The following is a 12797-nucleotide window of genomic DNA, read 5'->3' on the forward strand; positions in this document are numbered from 1 at the left end:
TCGGGAGGATCTGCGGTGATGATAAGGCTCGAGACGGCCATGCGAGCTCGTATTCACGAGGCGGTGCGCACTTGGCGACATACCAGCCTCTCCTGCAGGTCTGCAGGGCTGTGTCAAGCGCTGTCTCACAGCCTTACCTAGATAGTACTAATTCATAAGGGCTCGCTGCCCCTCGTCTGCCGTCTGACTGTTCGCGTGCGTTCCGTCGCAAAGGATCCCGAAGTTAGAGACTATGGGATGTCGACACACTCACAGTACCCTTTCTCGCTGCCATCCTATTGTTCTGGCCTCGACGATGGAAGCTTCTGCCAGCGAGAGCTGAAGGAGGAGTCCCGATCGTGGCGATCTGAGAAATATGCGCCCGTGTCGAATGTTATGGTCCTGGAACATGATCATGGCGTGGGGACAGCCAGTAACTGTGACGATGCTGAGATAGACCGACTGTTAGCTGTATTCCTCCTCTTTGAAACGGTTCCCCCGGTCGCAGAAGCGATGCTAACCCTAATGACAGGCAGAGCACCATCCCCAGCTCCGGATTATCCTACTGCAGCCGACCCCACAGGAGCGACTACTCCAAACCATAGATGATCCTGCGGTTTTGAAGGCACTGCTCACCAACGAACTCATCAGCGATAGAGTCAACGAGCCAGCGGAAGAGAAGTCGCTCAAACAGGGCGAAGAAGACGTCCCATCGCAGCTCAACATCACGCGAAACTGTCTTCTGAAGATCCTCACACGGTATGACATTGCGCCCGCAGCAGCGTCTCATATCCGTGGCCAGGAACAGATCTTTGGTTCTCGACAGCTGCGCGATGAGAACGGTGCGATGCGCTCTTTCGGTGAGTTAGCTGACTAGCTACACCATCGAGAGACTTCTCACAAACTTCAATCCCCTAGAATTCTGGTACGCGATCCGAGCCAGAGCCTACGTCCGAAGACTGGGCAAGGAAGCGGATCTCAAAATGACGATCGTCACGCGATATGACGCGCAATCGCAATCGACGCTCGTGCTGCTCAAGTACCGATCGTTCAACGACCTCCCCCAGCGCCTCCACGAGGAGCTGGTCGAGAACCTGAAAGCGTTCGTCCAGGAGCCCAACACGGCCACCCTCGTGAAGAATCCCTTCATCACCTCCGTCATGCATTTCAATCCGACCATCCAATACTTCCGGCGGGCGGCACGCGAGCCGCGCGACACGATTCGCGACGAGGAAGCCCGAGTGCACGGGGGCATGGACGAATTTGCTCGGATCGACCTGCACAAGCTCCATCTGACCCTAACAAGTCTCGACCAGGACAAGATCCAGATGAGTTTCATTCTCGGGGTGATCGCGCGGCTGCGCATCCAGCACGAGACGTTCCAGACCCTGGTGGAGGGCAAAGGGAGCCTCCAAGAGCGCGACTGGCTTTATTTCCGGATGGAAGAAGAGTTCGATCGCTTTGAAAATCAGATCGCCTACTTCAAGTCGTCGGTGGAGGATGTCGCGCGGCGCGTGGAACGCTTGCTCGAGCTGGTGAGTCCTTCATGCTTTGATGACTTGCAGCGGAGCACTTACGACGCTTAGCTGTTCAACATGAGCTCGCGGATCAACACGCAGTCCAGCACCAAGATGACTAAGTATGCGATGCACGAAAGTGCGTCCATGAGTACTATCTCCGTGGTGACCATGCTGTTTCTACCTGGAACGTTCATTGCAGTAAGTATCTCCAACAGTCTCGGTAGAACGCCCAGAGCTGATGAAATCCCAGACCATACTAGGTACCAACATCATCGCCGGACCATCTCGCTCGGAAGGAGACTCCCCCGCGCATCCCGAATTGTACATCTCCTCGCAGTGGTGGATCCTCCTAGTCCTGACGGTCTCATTGACTATCATAACAATGGGCGGCTGGTATATGCTGCGCAGAAAAACAGCCCGGTCGATCGAACACATGATCTCTGCTCAAAATGCAGTTTAATGTCTGATGATAATGAGTGATGTTCTTCTCTGTGTAATGATCTGGTTGCATGTGGCGGGCGTTTTAACATTACCCAATGGGGCGTTTCTAGTAGCGCGTACTGCATTGAATCAAGCTTCTATCTTGAGATGTATGTACAATCATTGTCGAATATAGCCGTAACCTATTGCATGTCACGTACCAGCACTCCACGATATCTCATTTTTCCGTCCCTCAGAGTCTGCATAGCGTCTTCGATACCCTCTACCGTCATGGGAAACGTCATTGTCGTGGGAGTGATGTTCTTCCTCGCTGCGAACTGCAGAACAGACCGGATATTCTGGCGAGACGCTAGCAAGGATCCTTGAACTCGGATTCCGCGAAGGAACAAGGGAACTAGGGGAAGCGTTGCAGGCTTGATTGTGACTGTAAGGGGGTAGATGCTGCCACGAGGGGTCATTAAGGGCATCAAGCTAGGATCGAAATCAGTACAGTAGCTTAGAGGGCCAACGAACGCTAGTAAAGAAGAAGGGGGAAGAAAGAGCCAAACGGAAAATCTCTGATGATAACTCACGCAGCAAATTCGACATCACCACTACCACAGAGCAACAGATGCTTCACCTGTTTAAAACCCTCCGGCGGAGGACCTCCCGATCTGTACACATGAAACTCCGACGCTCCATAGTCCATAGCTTCCTGCCGTTTGTCCTCGGAGCTGGACAGCACCACGACACTGCAGCCCATCGCAGCGGCAAGCTTGATGGCAATATGGCCGAGGCCACCAATCCCCATAATCCCCACTCGATCTGTCGGCCGCACGCCGTACTGCATGAAGATCTCCCAGACACTGGCACCCGCACACATCAGCGGAGCTGCATGGACGGAGTCGATTCCGTCAGGGATGAGGAACACGCAATTCACATCCCACACCGCGCCATAACTGAAAGAGCCGTTGTCGCGGTCGTGGAAGCCGTACATCTTCTGATTCGCGCAATACTGCTCGTAGCCTGGTCCACGGTGCTCAGTACTGTACCTCAACCGTCATACTCCATGAATCAATGACGCAGCTTACCGGTCGTGCATTCCTCGCAGGTCGTGCAGATACTGTGCGTGTAGCCGAACCCCACGCGATCTCCGACCTTGACCGACTTGACCCCTGGTCCCAGGGCTTTAATGATGCCAATGCCTTCGTGCCCCAATACGTTGCCCGCCTTGAAGTAGTGCTCGTCTGAGCCGCAGATCCCGGAATGGGTGGTCTCGATGAAGACCTCGTGGTCCTCAAGGGTACGCGTCGTCTTGTCCGCTACGATGCGACCCTCGGGCGACCCGCGGAAGACGTCGTATGTGATACTCATTGTTCCAGGGTGTGACTAGCAACAGGTGGGTGGTTTGAAACTTTTGGATTGCCCAAGAGGTGGGGGATGCTGCGGGATATACTCGCACCCCCTTTTATATTCCCCATCATTCTTTTTGCGCTAATTTCTTTTTACGCTGGTGCTGCCACGCAAGCATGATGGCAAAGGGCCGAACCCCTAGGCTTTAGTAAATCGACCGGAAAGGGCTGAGATGCATTGGATTCCAAGGTGTGGATACACTTCAACGCTTGAGTAGATAATCCACATGGCGCAGGCTCGTTGATTGGTCAATTCGTCCGGAATCACCAGTCAGCTCCACCAGATGAAGCTCTTGCCGAGGATGAAAGGGCCGTAATAGATGGCTTTGTCTTTCTCAGGGGTGGTAGGGAGAAGCGGGGACCCAACATTTCCATCATAGCCGAGCCTTGATCTGATCGCAGCCCATCGACTTGTCTCCGTCGAGCACTTGTTAAAATTGTACACATGTTGTGACTCGTGAGACGGAAAGGAACGGGCAGCGGCTGGCCATCGACCTGCGTCAGACCCACGAGACTACTGTACTCTCGCAAGTGACCACAAACACGACCCCTCAATTGTCGTGCTCATTTTTTTGCCATTCGCCTTGACAGGGGCACCATTCCCAGATTCGTCTGATTACATGTTTGGTTTCACATACTTTATGAGCGCCGTGCGTGGTGGGACAAGGCCGGGAATTTTTTTTAGTGCTTACTTGCTTATTGATCCACCTCCGAGATGACAGGTCGGAGTGTGCCGGGTTCCAGTTGGGCTTATGCCTCGTTCTTCTGTTTGGGGCTTGAATCTATCCTTTAGATCGGTTTCATGGGGGGTTTCAGCTTGATTCCGGGGTACATCAAGTTCACTACCGCGGAAGGGGTTCGTTGTTGGCAATATGCGCGCATGAGGACTTGATCGGTCTAGTGTAAGTACCTGGCCGGAGTATATATTTCCGTAGATACCAGGCATCGCCAAGTTCAATAGAAATTGGTTCACAACAATCTTTGTCCATGAAAGATTTAGACAAAAGATACAGATCGACAAGTGGTGGAATGATGTGATGGTACAAAAACAGGACTTCCTGATTGACAAAGGCTCTAAGAAAAATGAATAACATGCATTGTCCATTAATAGGCATAATCAAAAGATGCGATACTTATACCTAACTACTACTTCAGAATAACAACAAGGGCTTGTGGTTTAGGGGTATAACGCTCCATTCGCATTGGAGAGGTCCCGGGTTCGATTCCCGGCGAGTCCATCTTTTTGCGTTCTTTCATTTGTCCTGGCCTATGTCATCTCGCGGCTGATAAGTCTTAGAAAGACAAAACTGCCATCTGTTCCTCGATGGTCTAACGGTCATGATTTCCGCTTGTCAATCCTGAATAGGAACAAGCGCGGGAGACCTGGGTTCGACTCCCAGTCGGGGAGATTCTTTTTGCTTCACCCGTGTCTTGTCCTTCTAAATACAATGTTGACTCATGAATGACTCCAATCCGTGTGGCAGCAGTCCGAGCCACTTCCACTTCCCATTCTAGACTTCCCCTGCCTCACAATCCAACTCCTTCCTCGACATACTATCCGCGCACCGCTCTGATGATCAGCCCGCGAAGTGTGACTGTCATACTCAGGGTATGCCTCCGGCCGACGGTCGCATAAATGCCCAACTGCCAGCACGCTCGTAACAGATTGGTTCTAGAAGTTCAATCAGCCATCATACAGTGAAGAGGTTCGACCGCGACTCCACACTCCTCCGAGCTCGTCCCACCACACCACCGAGCTTTTACCCACTGCCGTTGATTGTGAATGACTGAGCGACTTGATTCTGCCCAATCCCTGGCCTGTATCGAGTCATCGACTTTAGCACCACGAATACAGTAGCCCACCGTCGGTAGCAATGTACAGTACAATCAATTAACGATCGAGACTCAGTCGATGGTTATCGAGGGTTATTGATACGATCGGTATCGGACCAAGTCAGGGACCCCGGGACCCCCATCGATACTCAAAGCGAGGCCATATCCCAGTGCTACTCGCAACATCTCGGTCTCCGAAACCCAGTCTGTTGCTCCGAAGTCCGGCGGAGGTGCGGTCGGACTTTCTTAGCAGGTCGATATCAGTTGAACCCGGTGGTCCGAACCCATTTCCACCGGGGTTTTTGCATGTACCGCATAGCGACTCCGCCGAGGCGGCTGTAACGGATTGGGTTCAACTCCATTCGGGGATTCGGGGGATTTTGCAAACCCGGGGCGAAGGAACATGGTATTGTCATTATTCAGTGATTTGATGCGATCTCGTTCGGCGGCTAGCATAGATCTTAAGGTAGCGATCCCAGCATTCCGTGGTTGGCAGCCGGAATAGACCGTCCAGGGCTCAGAAGTTTAACCCTGGTTGAGAGGAGCTCAGTGGAAGTAGGGTGAGGGTTTGCATTGCATCCGACCGCAGAACAAAGCCATTGGTATCGGACAAGTTGCTACAGACCCATGAGTCGTTTTAAAGAATGCTCATTCGTAGGAGGTCGAAGGCCAAAAATCAACAAAAATGGAGCTGCGGGGAATCGAACCCCGGACCTCTCCCATGCTAAGGGAATATTATACCACTAAACCACAGCCCCAATTGTTGAAGGAGGACTCAGATAATGACAATATACAGCTAGTGCATAGCTCAACTGGGACAGAATCGAGACGTTTGACAAGTTGAGATGTCGAACTTACGATGCACATACAAGATATTGTTCCAGATATTCAGAATGTACAGAACCTCCGAGCTCATCGGCTCTCTTGATGAAGCCTGCCTCGAATTAAAGCAATGGTCATTGTGCCCACGTTGGATCGAGTTCAGAGGTGATAAGGCCACGCATGGAGGGACGGAGTGGTCTGGCCAGCGAAATGGCGAATCTTGCTCTCAATGCCCAGCGAGCAGGGCACGAAGATATGCTAGCATTTGGGGCGCGCTCGCTATAGAGTGGAACTCAGCTAATTATCTCCTTGTTTAGATTCAAATTTGTCTATCAGCTCGCCTGAAGCCTGACTTGGAGGACTAACGAATGCCGGTCGTTGCGTACGCAGATGCCATCTTGGAACAGAAGCGCAGGGCAATCATTTACTAGATAATCCAAATAACATGGCATGAACACGGGAACTGCTTCAACCGGTCTTGCTTTTCATCCCCGGATCTTCTTTGCGTACCTTACAGCATTTCAATCAAACCCAAACCCGCCTGTCTCCCCCGTCCTGCTACAAGCGACCAACTCACACTAGTTTTTCGGCTCAACGTCCACGACCTTCAACATCCTCTCCGACTTCGGTGCGCGGCTATGCGCCTCCGCCCATCCGAGCTCCGTTCCCGGGAAAGAGTAGAAGGCGCGGGCGCTCTCCTCATCGGAGGTCTGCAGACGCGGGGGGAACTCGTACGCCATAACAGACATCGGATTGCGCGGGCCGAGCTGCACGGTGTAATCGTCCTTGTTATCCTCTCGCTCGGGGGCAAACTCGTGGCGGAAGCCGAGGACATGGCCGAGCTCGTGCAGGAAGATATTCTTCAGATACTGCACGGTGCCCGGGGCGAAGGCGCTCTGGTAGACGTTGAGCACGTTGAGGTCGATGTCGTTAGGAAAGAAGGCCTCGGCCAGCACGCCGCCCTGGTTGCCCGCGTAGGAGAGCACGAAGGCGGCGTCCTCGAGCTTGGCCACCCACTGCAGCGTCACCCCGAGGCCGACCTTGTTCCAGTCGTCGGCGGCGGCCTTGAGGGCCGTGGCCGCCAGCAGCGCCCACTCGGGCTTCGGGTAGCCGTTCTGGAAGGCAGCGAAGTTGATTCTCTTGTTGGGCCCTGTCTTCCAGCGTGGGATCGCCTTGCCGAAGCCCACTTGGAGGGCGGCGACGTTGGCCGGCGCGCCGTCGATGAAGGTCACGGGCGCCGGCTTCTGCGTCGAGCAGGTGTATTTCTCGGGGCAGGCGATCGTGGAGAGCTCGGCGGGCTGATCGCTCGGGTCCAGGGCTTGGGGTTCGAGAGTCTTAAGCGCTTTTTCGCCGACGGCTCCCTTCAGGTCGTCGAAGAAGTTGTTGCTGGCCGAGGGGTTGAGGGTTGCTTGTTGATCTGTCATCTTGAAGGGCTTGGGTGGATGTCGGATGGAGGTTCCACACCACTCTTTTGCGATGGGGTCCAGTTTGATCTGATGAGTTCAGTGTTGTGAGGATGGAGGTTATCGTGCATTCCAAGAGAGAAAATAACGATCGCCTGGGGAGACAGGCTTGATTTATGCCTTCAGGGTGCACCTGCTTACAGAGAAAGGTCGAGGATCAACCCGCAAACGCCTTTCTCGTATCAACCTGTGCAGCCATTGAAAAGCAGTTTAAGGACTCGAGTTGCTAACGGGCGCTCACACAATGTTTGTCAAATGACTAGTTACAGTCGCTCTTGACCGTGGAGCTGAGAGGAAGACAAAGAAATCGTGTGGTGCAGGTTTGAGGGCAAGTTCGTGTTGTAAACCACAACTGTCAGTCGCGGGATGTTTACAGGGGACGCCCCATGCTTTGAACACGAACAATCCACCCACCAACGTTAACAGCAGAGCTCCCCGCCCTAAGTCCTTGCATTTGGGCTCTTCATTGCAAGAGAAACCTTTGCGCGCATTCGCACTAACTGTAGGCTAGTGGGACCCGAGTATTGGTCCATGTCCATGAAGCTATCACACTTGGGACCCAGAGAAACCTGTAATCCAGATTCAGATAATAGGTGAGTTGCAGCAACGAGCAATCCCTCCAGCACATATTGCCTGAAACGGTTGCGAAGTTACAGGAAACTTTCCGCGGGGAATACGAGGAAGAGACTCGGCCAACTCGATCAGTGTACGAGTGTAGAGGGGGTCCTAATCAACTGCATAGATGAGATTTTTGAGGCAGACATATAAAGATCAGACAATTTCTACCAAGCCACCATAACCTCAAACTCACATAAAGGGATAGCTTGTTGGTTTGTTTGAGGAGTTTATGCAGCATTCAAGCTCTACAAGGCCAATGCAGCCTTGCGTGGAAGACCGGTTCGTATTGGGCTCCCAACCCGAACCTTAATCATGCTGTCAAATGCCCCATCGCAACCTTATGCATAGCTGTGGAAGAAACCTCATTTATGAAGATGGTTCTCGGAATGGGCTATTTTACACTGGAGCAGGTTAGGGAAGTAACACGAAATTGCAATGATTTATCGCTTTGTGTCTACACGTACCACGACAGACAACTAGCAGAGCCTGCCTAAAAGGCGTGGCATCTGAGTTAGAGATGATGCCCACTGAGGCCTAGAGAAAGCAGTAAGTAGTCTTCGAGGCTTCGATGGGAAATTGCAGTCACGTCTCCGCCCAGCTCCAGTGGAATGGTCTCAGCATTTCTGTCTTCATTGACCATTAAGCTGTCCTAGAAGAGATATCTGTACTTGTGGCTAAAACAGCTTTCGCATCTCTCTCGCGCATCTATCTCTTTATTGGTTAGGTCAAGGATTATCCATGGGTCTCATCCGTGTCCTCCACTTCCTTCAGTCATGCAATCATAATATACTTGTGAACCTTCGTCGCGACCGATGGTACACGCCGCAAACTCATCGAGCTGCACGGCTACAGTTCTCGGACCCCATGTGGAATTCGCTACATATGGGTCAACTCGATCATTCTTGACGAAACGAATGGCAGGCAGGGGATGAATTCACCTGTTATCTACCCATTCGTCTTCTTCACTCTCAGATCAAGGATCGATAGGTTAATAACACTCCGAGACGGCTATGTCAGCCGTACTTGCCTCAGGCATCAATGTAAGTATAACCCTAGATAGTAATCCAGGAAGCAAGGCTAAACAGAGTGAATAGGAAAGATGGCACCCCGAATTCTTAACCAAGACATGGACGGATGGGCGCTGACCCCAGATAGTAACTTCCTGGCAAGGCTGCAACAGTCCACTCCTTTCCCGACTCTTGTTTCTTCAAGCTCCATCAACAACGATCAATGTGACAAGCTATCACATCCAAGCCGATTCCATTTACTCTTCTAAGATAACAATCCTCTCTGTCTCCACAAGCAAAGCTCTATATCCTAAACTTAATTTTATCTCGTGCAATCCGCTTCTATACGCTGTCCGTCCGTGTTGCGAAGCAAAGGGTACTCCAGTGCCCACATCTACCACCGGAACTTTGGTGGTCTCAACTGAGAACGCTTTCAAGTGGTAGACATTAGCAGGGATCTGCGGAGGTGCGGCCGGCCTCCTTTTTTTCTGTTTGGCGCTATGCGCCTAGGAACGGAAGTAAGCTAGTATTCCTATCCCTTCAGGTGCTGCTATTGGTGTTTGCGGTTTCTGTTCCTACGTGCCTGTACTCGAGTTAGCCTTTTGCCTTTGCAGCGTGTGTCTCAATCCTTGATAACTAATAGCGCAATTTACTTAGCCATCCGGTTCCGAAAGTCTCTTTCACCTTCTCTGGCAATGGCGAAGACTTGGCCCATTTTCTCAATGTGATCTCCACCGACGGTATAGACCCTACTAGCAAATAACCATCAAGACGCAGACTAATATAAGCTAGAACGCTCAACTTGGAAGGCCATCAAAGGATTTTTTATGAGGAAGAAACCAAAATACCAAGCAAGCAAACCCGAGTATGTTTGGGGCGGCTCCGCCGTGGCGGAGCCGAAGAAACCCGATGAAGATCTTCGAGAACAGGGGGAAGAAGGGGAGCCTTCCAATACGGACAAGGGCGAACAAAGGATTTCAGAAGTCTAAATACATCGAGTCCTTCGGGACTATAAACTATGTCCCTGGTGCCGGGATTTTTTGGGGAGTTTTTTGTTTTAGTTTTGTTTACGGGTCTGTCTTCAGTAAAACCGATTCAAGTGCACAAGCACTTTATATATCTTAGTTTATATATATTATACAACACGATTGACGTTGAAGATCCAGGCCAACGCATGCGTTTCTAAGTAGTTGGAGAACACTCGCTTTTCGCATAATCTCTGCATGTCTCTGGTGGTGCAATGCAGCGTAGTGCAAGGTATGCATAGTCGGGATCAGCCCTAAGCCTCAGATCTGATAATATCCGCCGCCCTTTCCGCCACCGCGTACACAGTAGACATGATATTTGCAGCAGGAATCAAAGGAAAGATACTCGCATCACAAACACGCAGGTTGGTAGTTCCGTACACACGCAAGCTCTCGTCCACCACTCCTCCTTTCTCTCGGGGAAGCATAGCCGCAGTACCACATGAATGATAGGTAGTGGTGGCCGTGTCGCGGAGGTATTTCTTGGCGGATTCTAGATCCGTGAGAAAGGCGTCGGGGTGATTGCGTCGTCCATCGACAAGCAGATAATCTGCGATAGGCTTCCGACCGTGGAGTCGCTCCACGTCCAGTAGGTTCCGGGCCATGATGTCCAAGTCTAGTGGGTTCGAGAAATAACGAGGATCGATTGTCGGGGGCACGTCAGGGTCCGACGAGGCGATATGTACAGTTCCACGAGAGAAGGGTAGACTTTGCGAGAGGCCCAGGCTGAGGTAATTCCCCGGCAGAAGCTCCTGGCCGACAAAGCTCTTGCCATCTTGGTGAAGGTTTGCCTGGGCCAGGAACATGAACATCGAGCAGGTGGGCGCATCTGATTCTCCGTAAATGTCTCGGATTACTTCGTGGCGAGCGTCTTGGTGACCGGGGAAGGTTTTGAAATGTGCCAGCTTAGCGTCCTGTTGACCATGATACTCGATGATAGGCATGTAGGCGCAGGATTGTATACCGCCCACGGTCATAGGCCCAGCTTTGTGTTCTGCATACAATTGTAATGCAGTCTGGATCGCATCAGGCTCCTGACGCAGAAGTGGATCACCGGTTACTACTCCTGGATTCACCTCGAAGCTGATTCCGCTCATGAGATGGTCCTGGAGATTCTCGCCGACGTTGGAGTTTTCGATCATGACCGGAATGCTGAACTTATCGAGAATGGCTTTGCTGCCAATTCCAGACAGTTCGAGCAGTTTTGGAGTATTGAGAGCCCCAGCAGTAAGAATCACCTCTTTTTTAGCTTTGATGACTGTAGCTTGCCCTTCAATGTCTGCTTCCACTCCCGTGGCTGTAACCCCAGATTCTCCAGAAGAAAGACGAATTCGACGGGCGACTGCATTGGTGAGGATGCGAACGCTCGGACGTTGACTGGCGGGCACGCCATAGCCTGTGGCTGCATAACTACGGGTCTTTGTTTCTGCATCGACAGCGGCTAGGTTGGAGTAACCGCCAGTTGATACACCGGAGAAAGGATCGCCAGTGACGCCGTAGCCCATTTCTCGAAAAGTGTCAACCCAAGCCTTGGAAAGCGGGTCTTGTCGTACGGCTGGGAAAGAGACCTTGATTGGCCCCGAAGTTCCGTTGACCTCGGGGTCAACCCAGCTTGTGCCGATATGGTCACAGGTGTCTTCATCTGGCAGCTGCAGATTGAAGGCCTTTCTATAGTAGGGGGCGAGATTTGCCCAGGTCCAGCCCGTTGCACCCAATCTTTCCCAGCCATCGATTCCCGCCGTTGTGGGCGCTATAAAGGCTTGACCGTTGATAGCGGATGAGCCACCAAGCATCTTGCCCTGGGGCTCTTTGATGACTCGATCACTCAGAGCAGCCTGATTATCAAAATCAGCATTCATGCTTTGGGGTACTGTGGTACTGTGCAATTTTCCGTGGCACATGAAGCAAAAGAAACATACCTGAGGCGTGGATTGATACTGCCAATCTGCTTCAGACCCCATCAGGGTGGTCCAGAGGGCAGGAGTCTGAACTCGGGGATCATTGATCAAGTTCTTCCCTGCCTCCAAAACAATAACAGAGCGGGCCGAGTCTCCCTCAGACAGTCGGGCAGCGAGGACAAGACCGGAGGTCCCCCCTCCGACGATCACATAGTCTGCTTCGAGAGGAGGAGTGTCTACTTGATAAACCATTGTTGATGAAGTAAGTGAAATAGACTGAGTAGCAATATGTAAGTAGAAATTATGGGGCGGACGTTTCGTCTTAGGAAAGAGAAGTGTGAGCGCCTCTCTCTTTGTTCAACCTGGGTTGCGATCGCGGTATTTATAGGAGCCCGGATTGATTGATGCATGGGTTGGCCTACGGGGGAGGTGGGTATCCACTAGGCTCTAGGGCTTACAGTAGTACCTAGGTATCTACCTAGTACTCATAAGCACTAGTACCTTAGTCACTAGACTATCATCGACTGGACCTATATCTAGCCTCTAGTAGCCGCCATCTGCAAGGATCATTTAAATTGACGGGACTGGGATGATCTCTGTTCATTTCGCCCCCCACTCCGACAAATGTGGTGCCCTAGTTTAGTGCTTACTCGCGGGCTGATGGTCTCTGCTCCCTACGCCCCACCCTCCCACCAACAACAGCATAGTATACGGAGGAACACCAAGACGCCTTAGCCACGTGGTGGTTGGAAGCGTCCCACGCAACGTCCCACCCAAGAAGCGCAACTTCAGGGCCTAAC

At 51.9% G+C, this 12797-nt stretch overlaps 4 protein-coding genes and 3 non-coding genes across 7 annotated transcripts; 3 read left to right on the forward strand and 4 right to left on the reverse strand.

The window, feature by feature from the left end:
- Positions 1–39: 39 nt before the first annotated feature.
- On the forward strand, positions 40–1959 carry BO97DRAFT_446104 (uncharacterized protein; the record flags this gene model as incomplete). The annotated part of the gene is made up of 6 exons (XM_025698615.1): positions 40–63; positions 160–450; positions 512–839; positions 898–1514; positions 1566–1697; positions 1750–1959. 6 exons carry the CDS (start codon positions 40–42, stop codon positions 1957–1959), a joined length of 1602 nt encoding a protein of 533 aa, XP_025547604.1.
- A 69-nt stretch (positions 1960–2028) lies between these two features.
- BO97DRAFT_202125 (NAD(P)-dependent alcohol dehydrogenase) lies at positions 2029–3353 on the reverse strand. The gene is made up of 3 exons (XM_025690536.1): positions 3011–3353; positions 2513–2945; positions 2029–2411 (listed from the first exon to the last, which is right to left on the reverse strand). The coding sequence occupies exons 1-3, from the start codon at positions 3291–3293 to the stop codon at positions 2123–2125; spliced, it is 1005 nt and encodes a 334-aa protein (XP_025547605.1). The 5' UTR covers positions 3294–3353; the 3' UTR covers positions 2029–2122.
- A 1144-nt stretch (positions 3354–4497) lies between these two features.
- Positions 4498–4569, forward strand: BO97DRAFT_t237. The gene has a single exon. It is a non-coding gene; the product is annotated as a tRNA-Ala (tRNA).
- An 80-nt stretch (positions 4570–4649) lies between these two features.
- Positions 4650–4739, forward strand: BO97DRAFT_t238. Its single transcript has one exon. It is a non-coding gene; the product is annotated as a tRNA-Asp (tRNA).
- A 1111-nt stretch (positions 4740–5850) lies between these two features.
- On the reverse strand, positions 5851–5922 carry BO97DRAFT_t242. Its single transcript has one exon. It is a non-coding gene; the product is annotated as a tRNA-Ala (tRNA).
- A 642-nt stretch (positions 5923–6564) lies between these two features.
- On the reverse strand, positions 6565–7410 carry BO97DRAFT_437555 (zincin; the record flags this gene model as incomplete). Its single annotated transcript, XM_025697855.1, has 1 exon — positions 6565–7410. The coding sequence occupies one exon, from the start codon at positions 7408–7410 to the stop codon at positions 6565–6567; it is 846 nt and encodes a 281-aa protein (XP_025547606.1).
- A 2814-nt stretch (positions 7411–10224) lies between these two features.
- On the reverse strand, positions 10225–12335 carry BO97DRAFT_398009 (GMC family oxidoreductase). The gene is made up of 2 exons (XM_025694165.1): positions 12019–12335; positions 10225–11934 (listed from the first exon to the last, which is right to left on the reverse strand). Exons 1-2 carry the CDS (start codon positions 12247–12249, stop codon positions 10354–10356), a joined length of 1812 nt encoding a protein of 603 aa, XP_025547607.1. The 5' UTR covers positions 12250–12335; the 3' UTR covers positions 10225–10353.
- Positions 12336–12797: the final 462 nt, after the last annotated feature.

This window comes from Aspergillus homomorphus (genome assembly GCF_003184865.1).
Source record: "Aspergillus homomorphus CBS 101889 unplaced genomic scaffold BO97scaffold_47, whole genome shotgun sequence".
Lineage (NCBI taxonomy): Eukaryota > Fungi > Ascomycota > Eurotiomycetes > Eurotiales > Aspergillaceae > Aspergillus > Aspergillus homomorphus.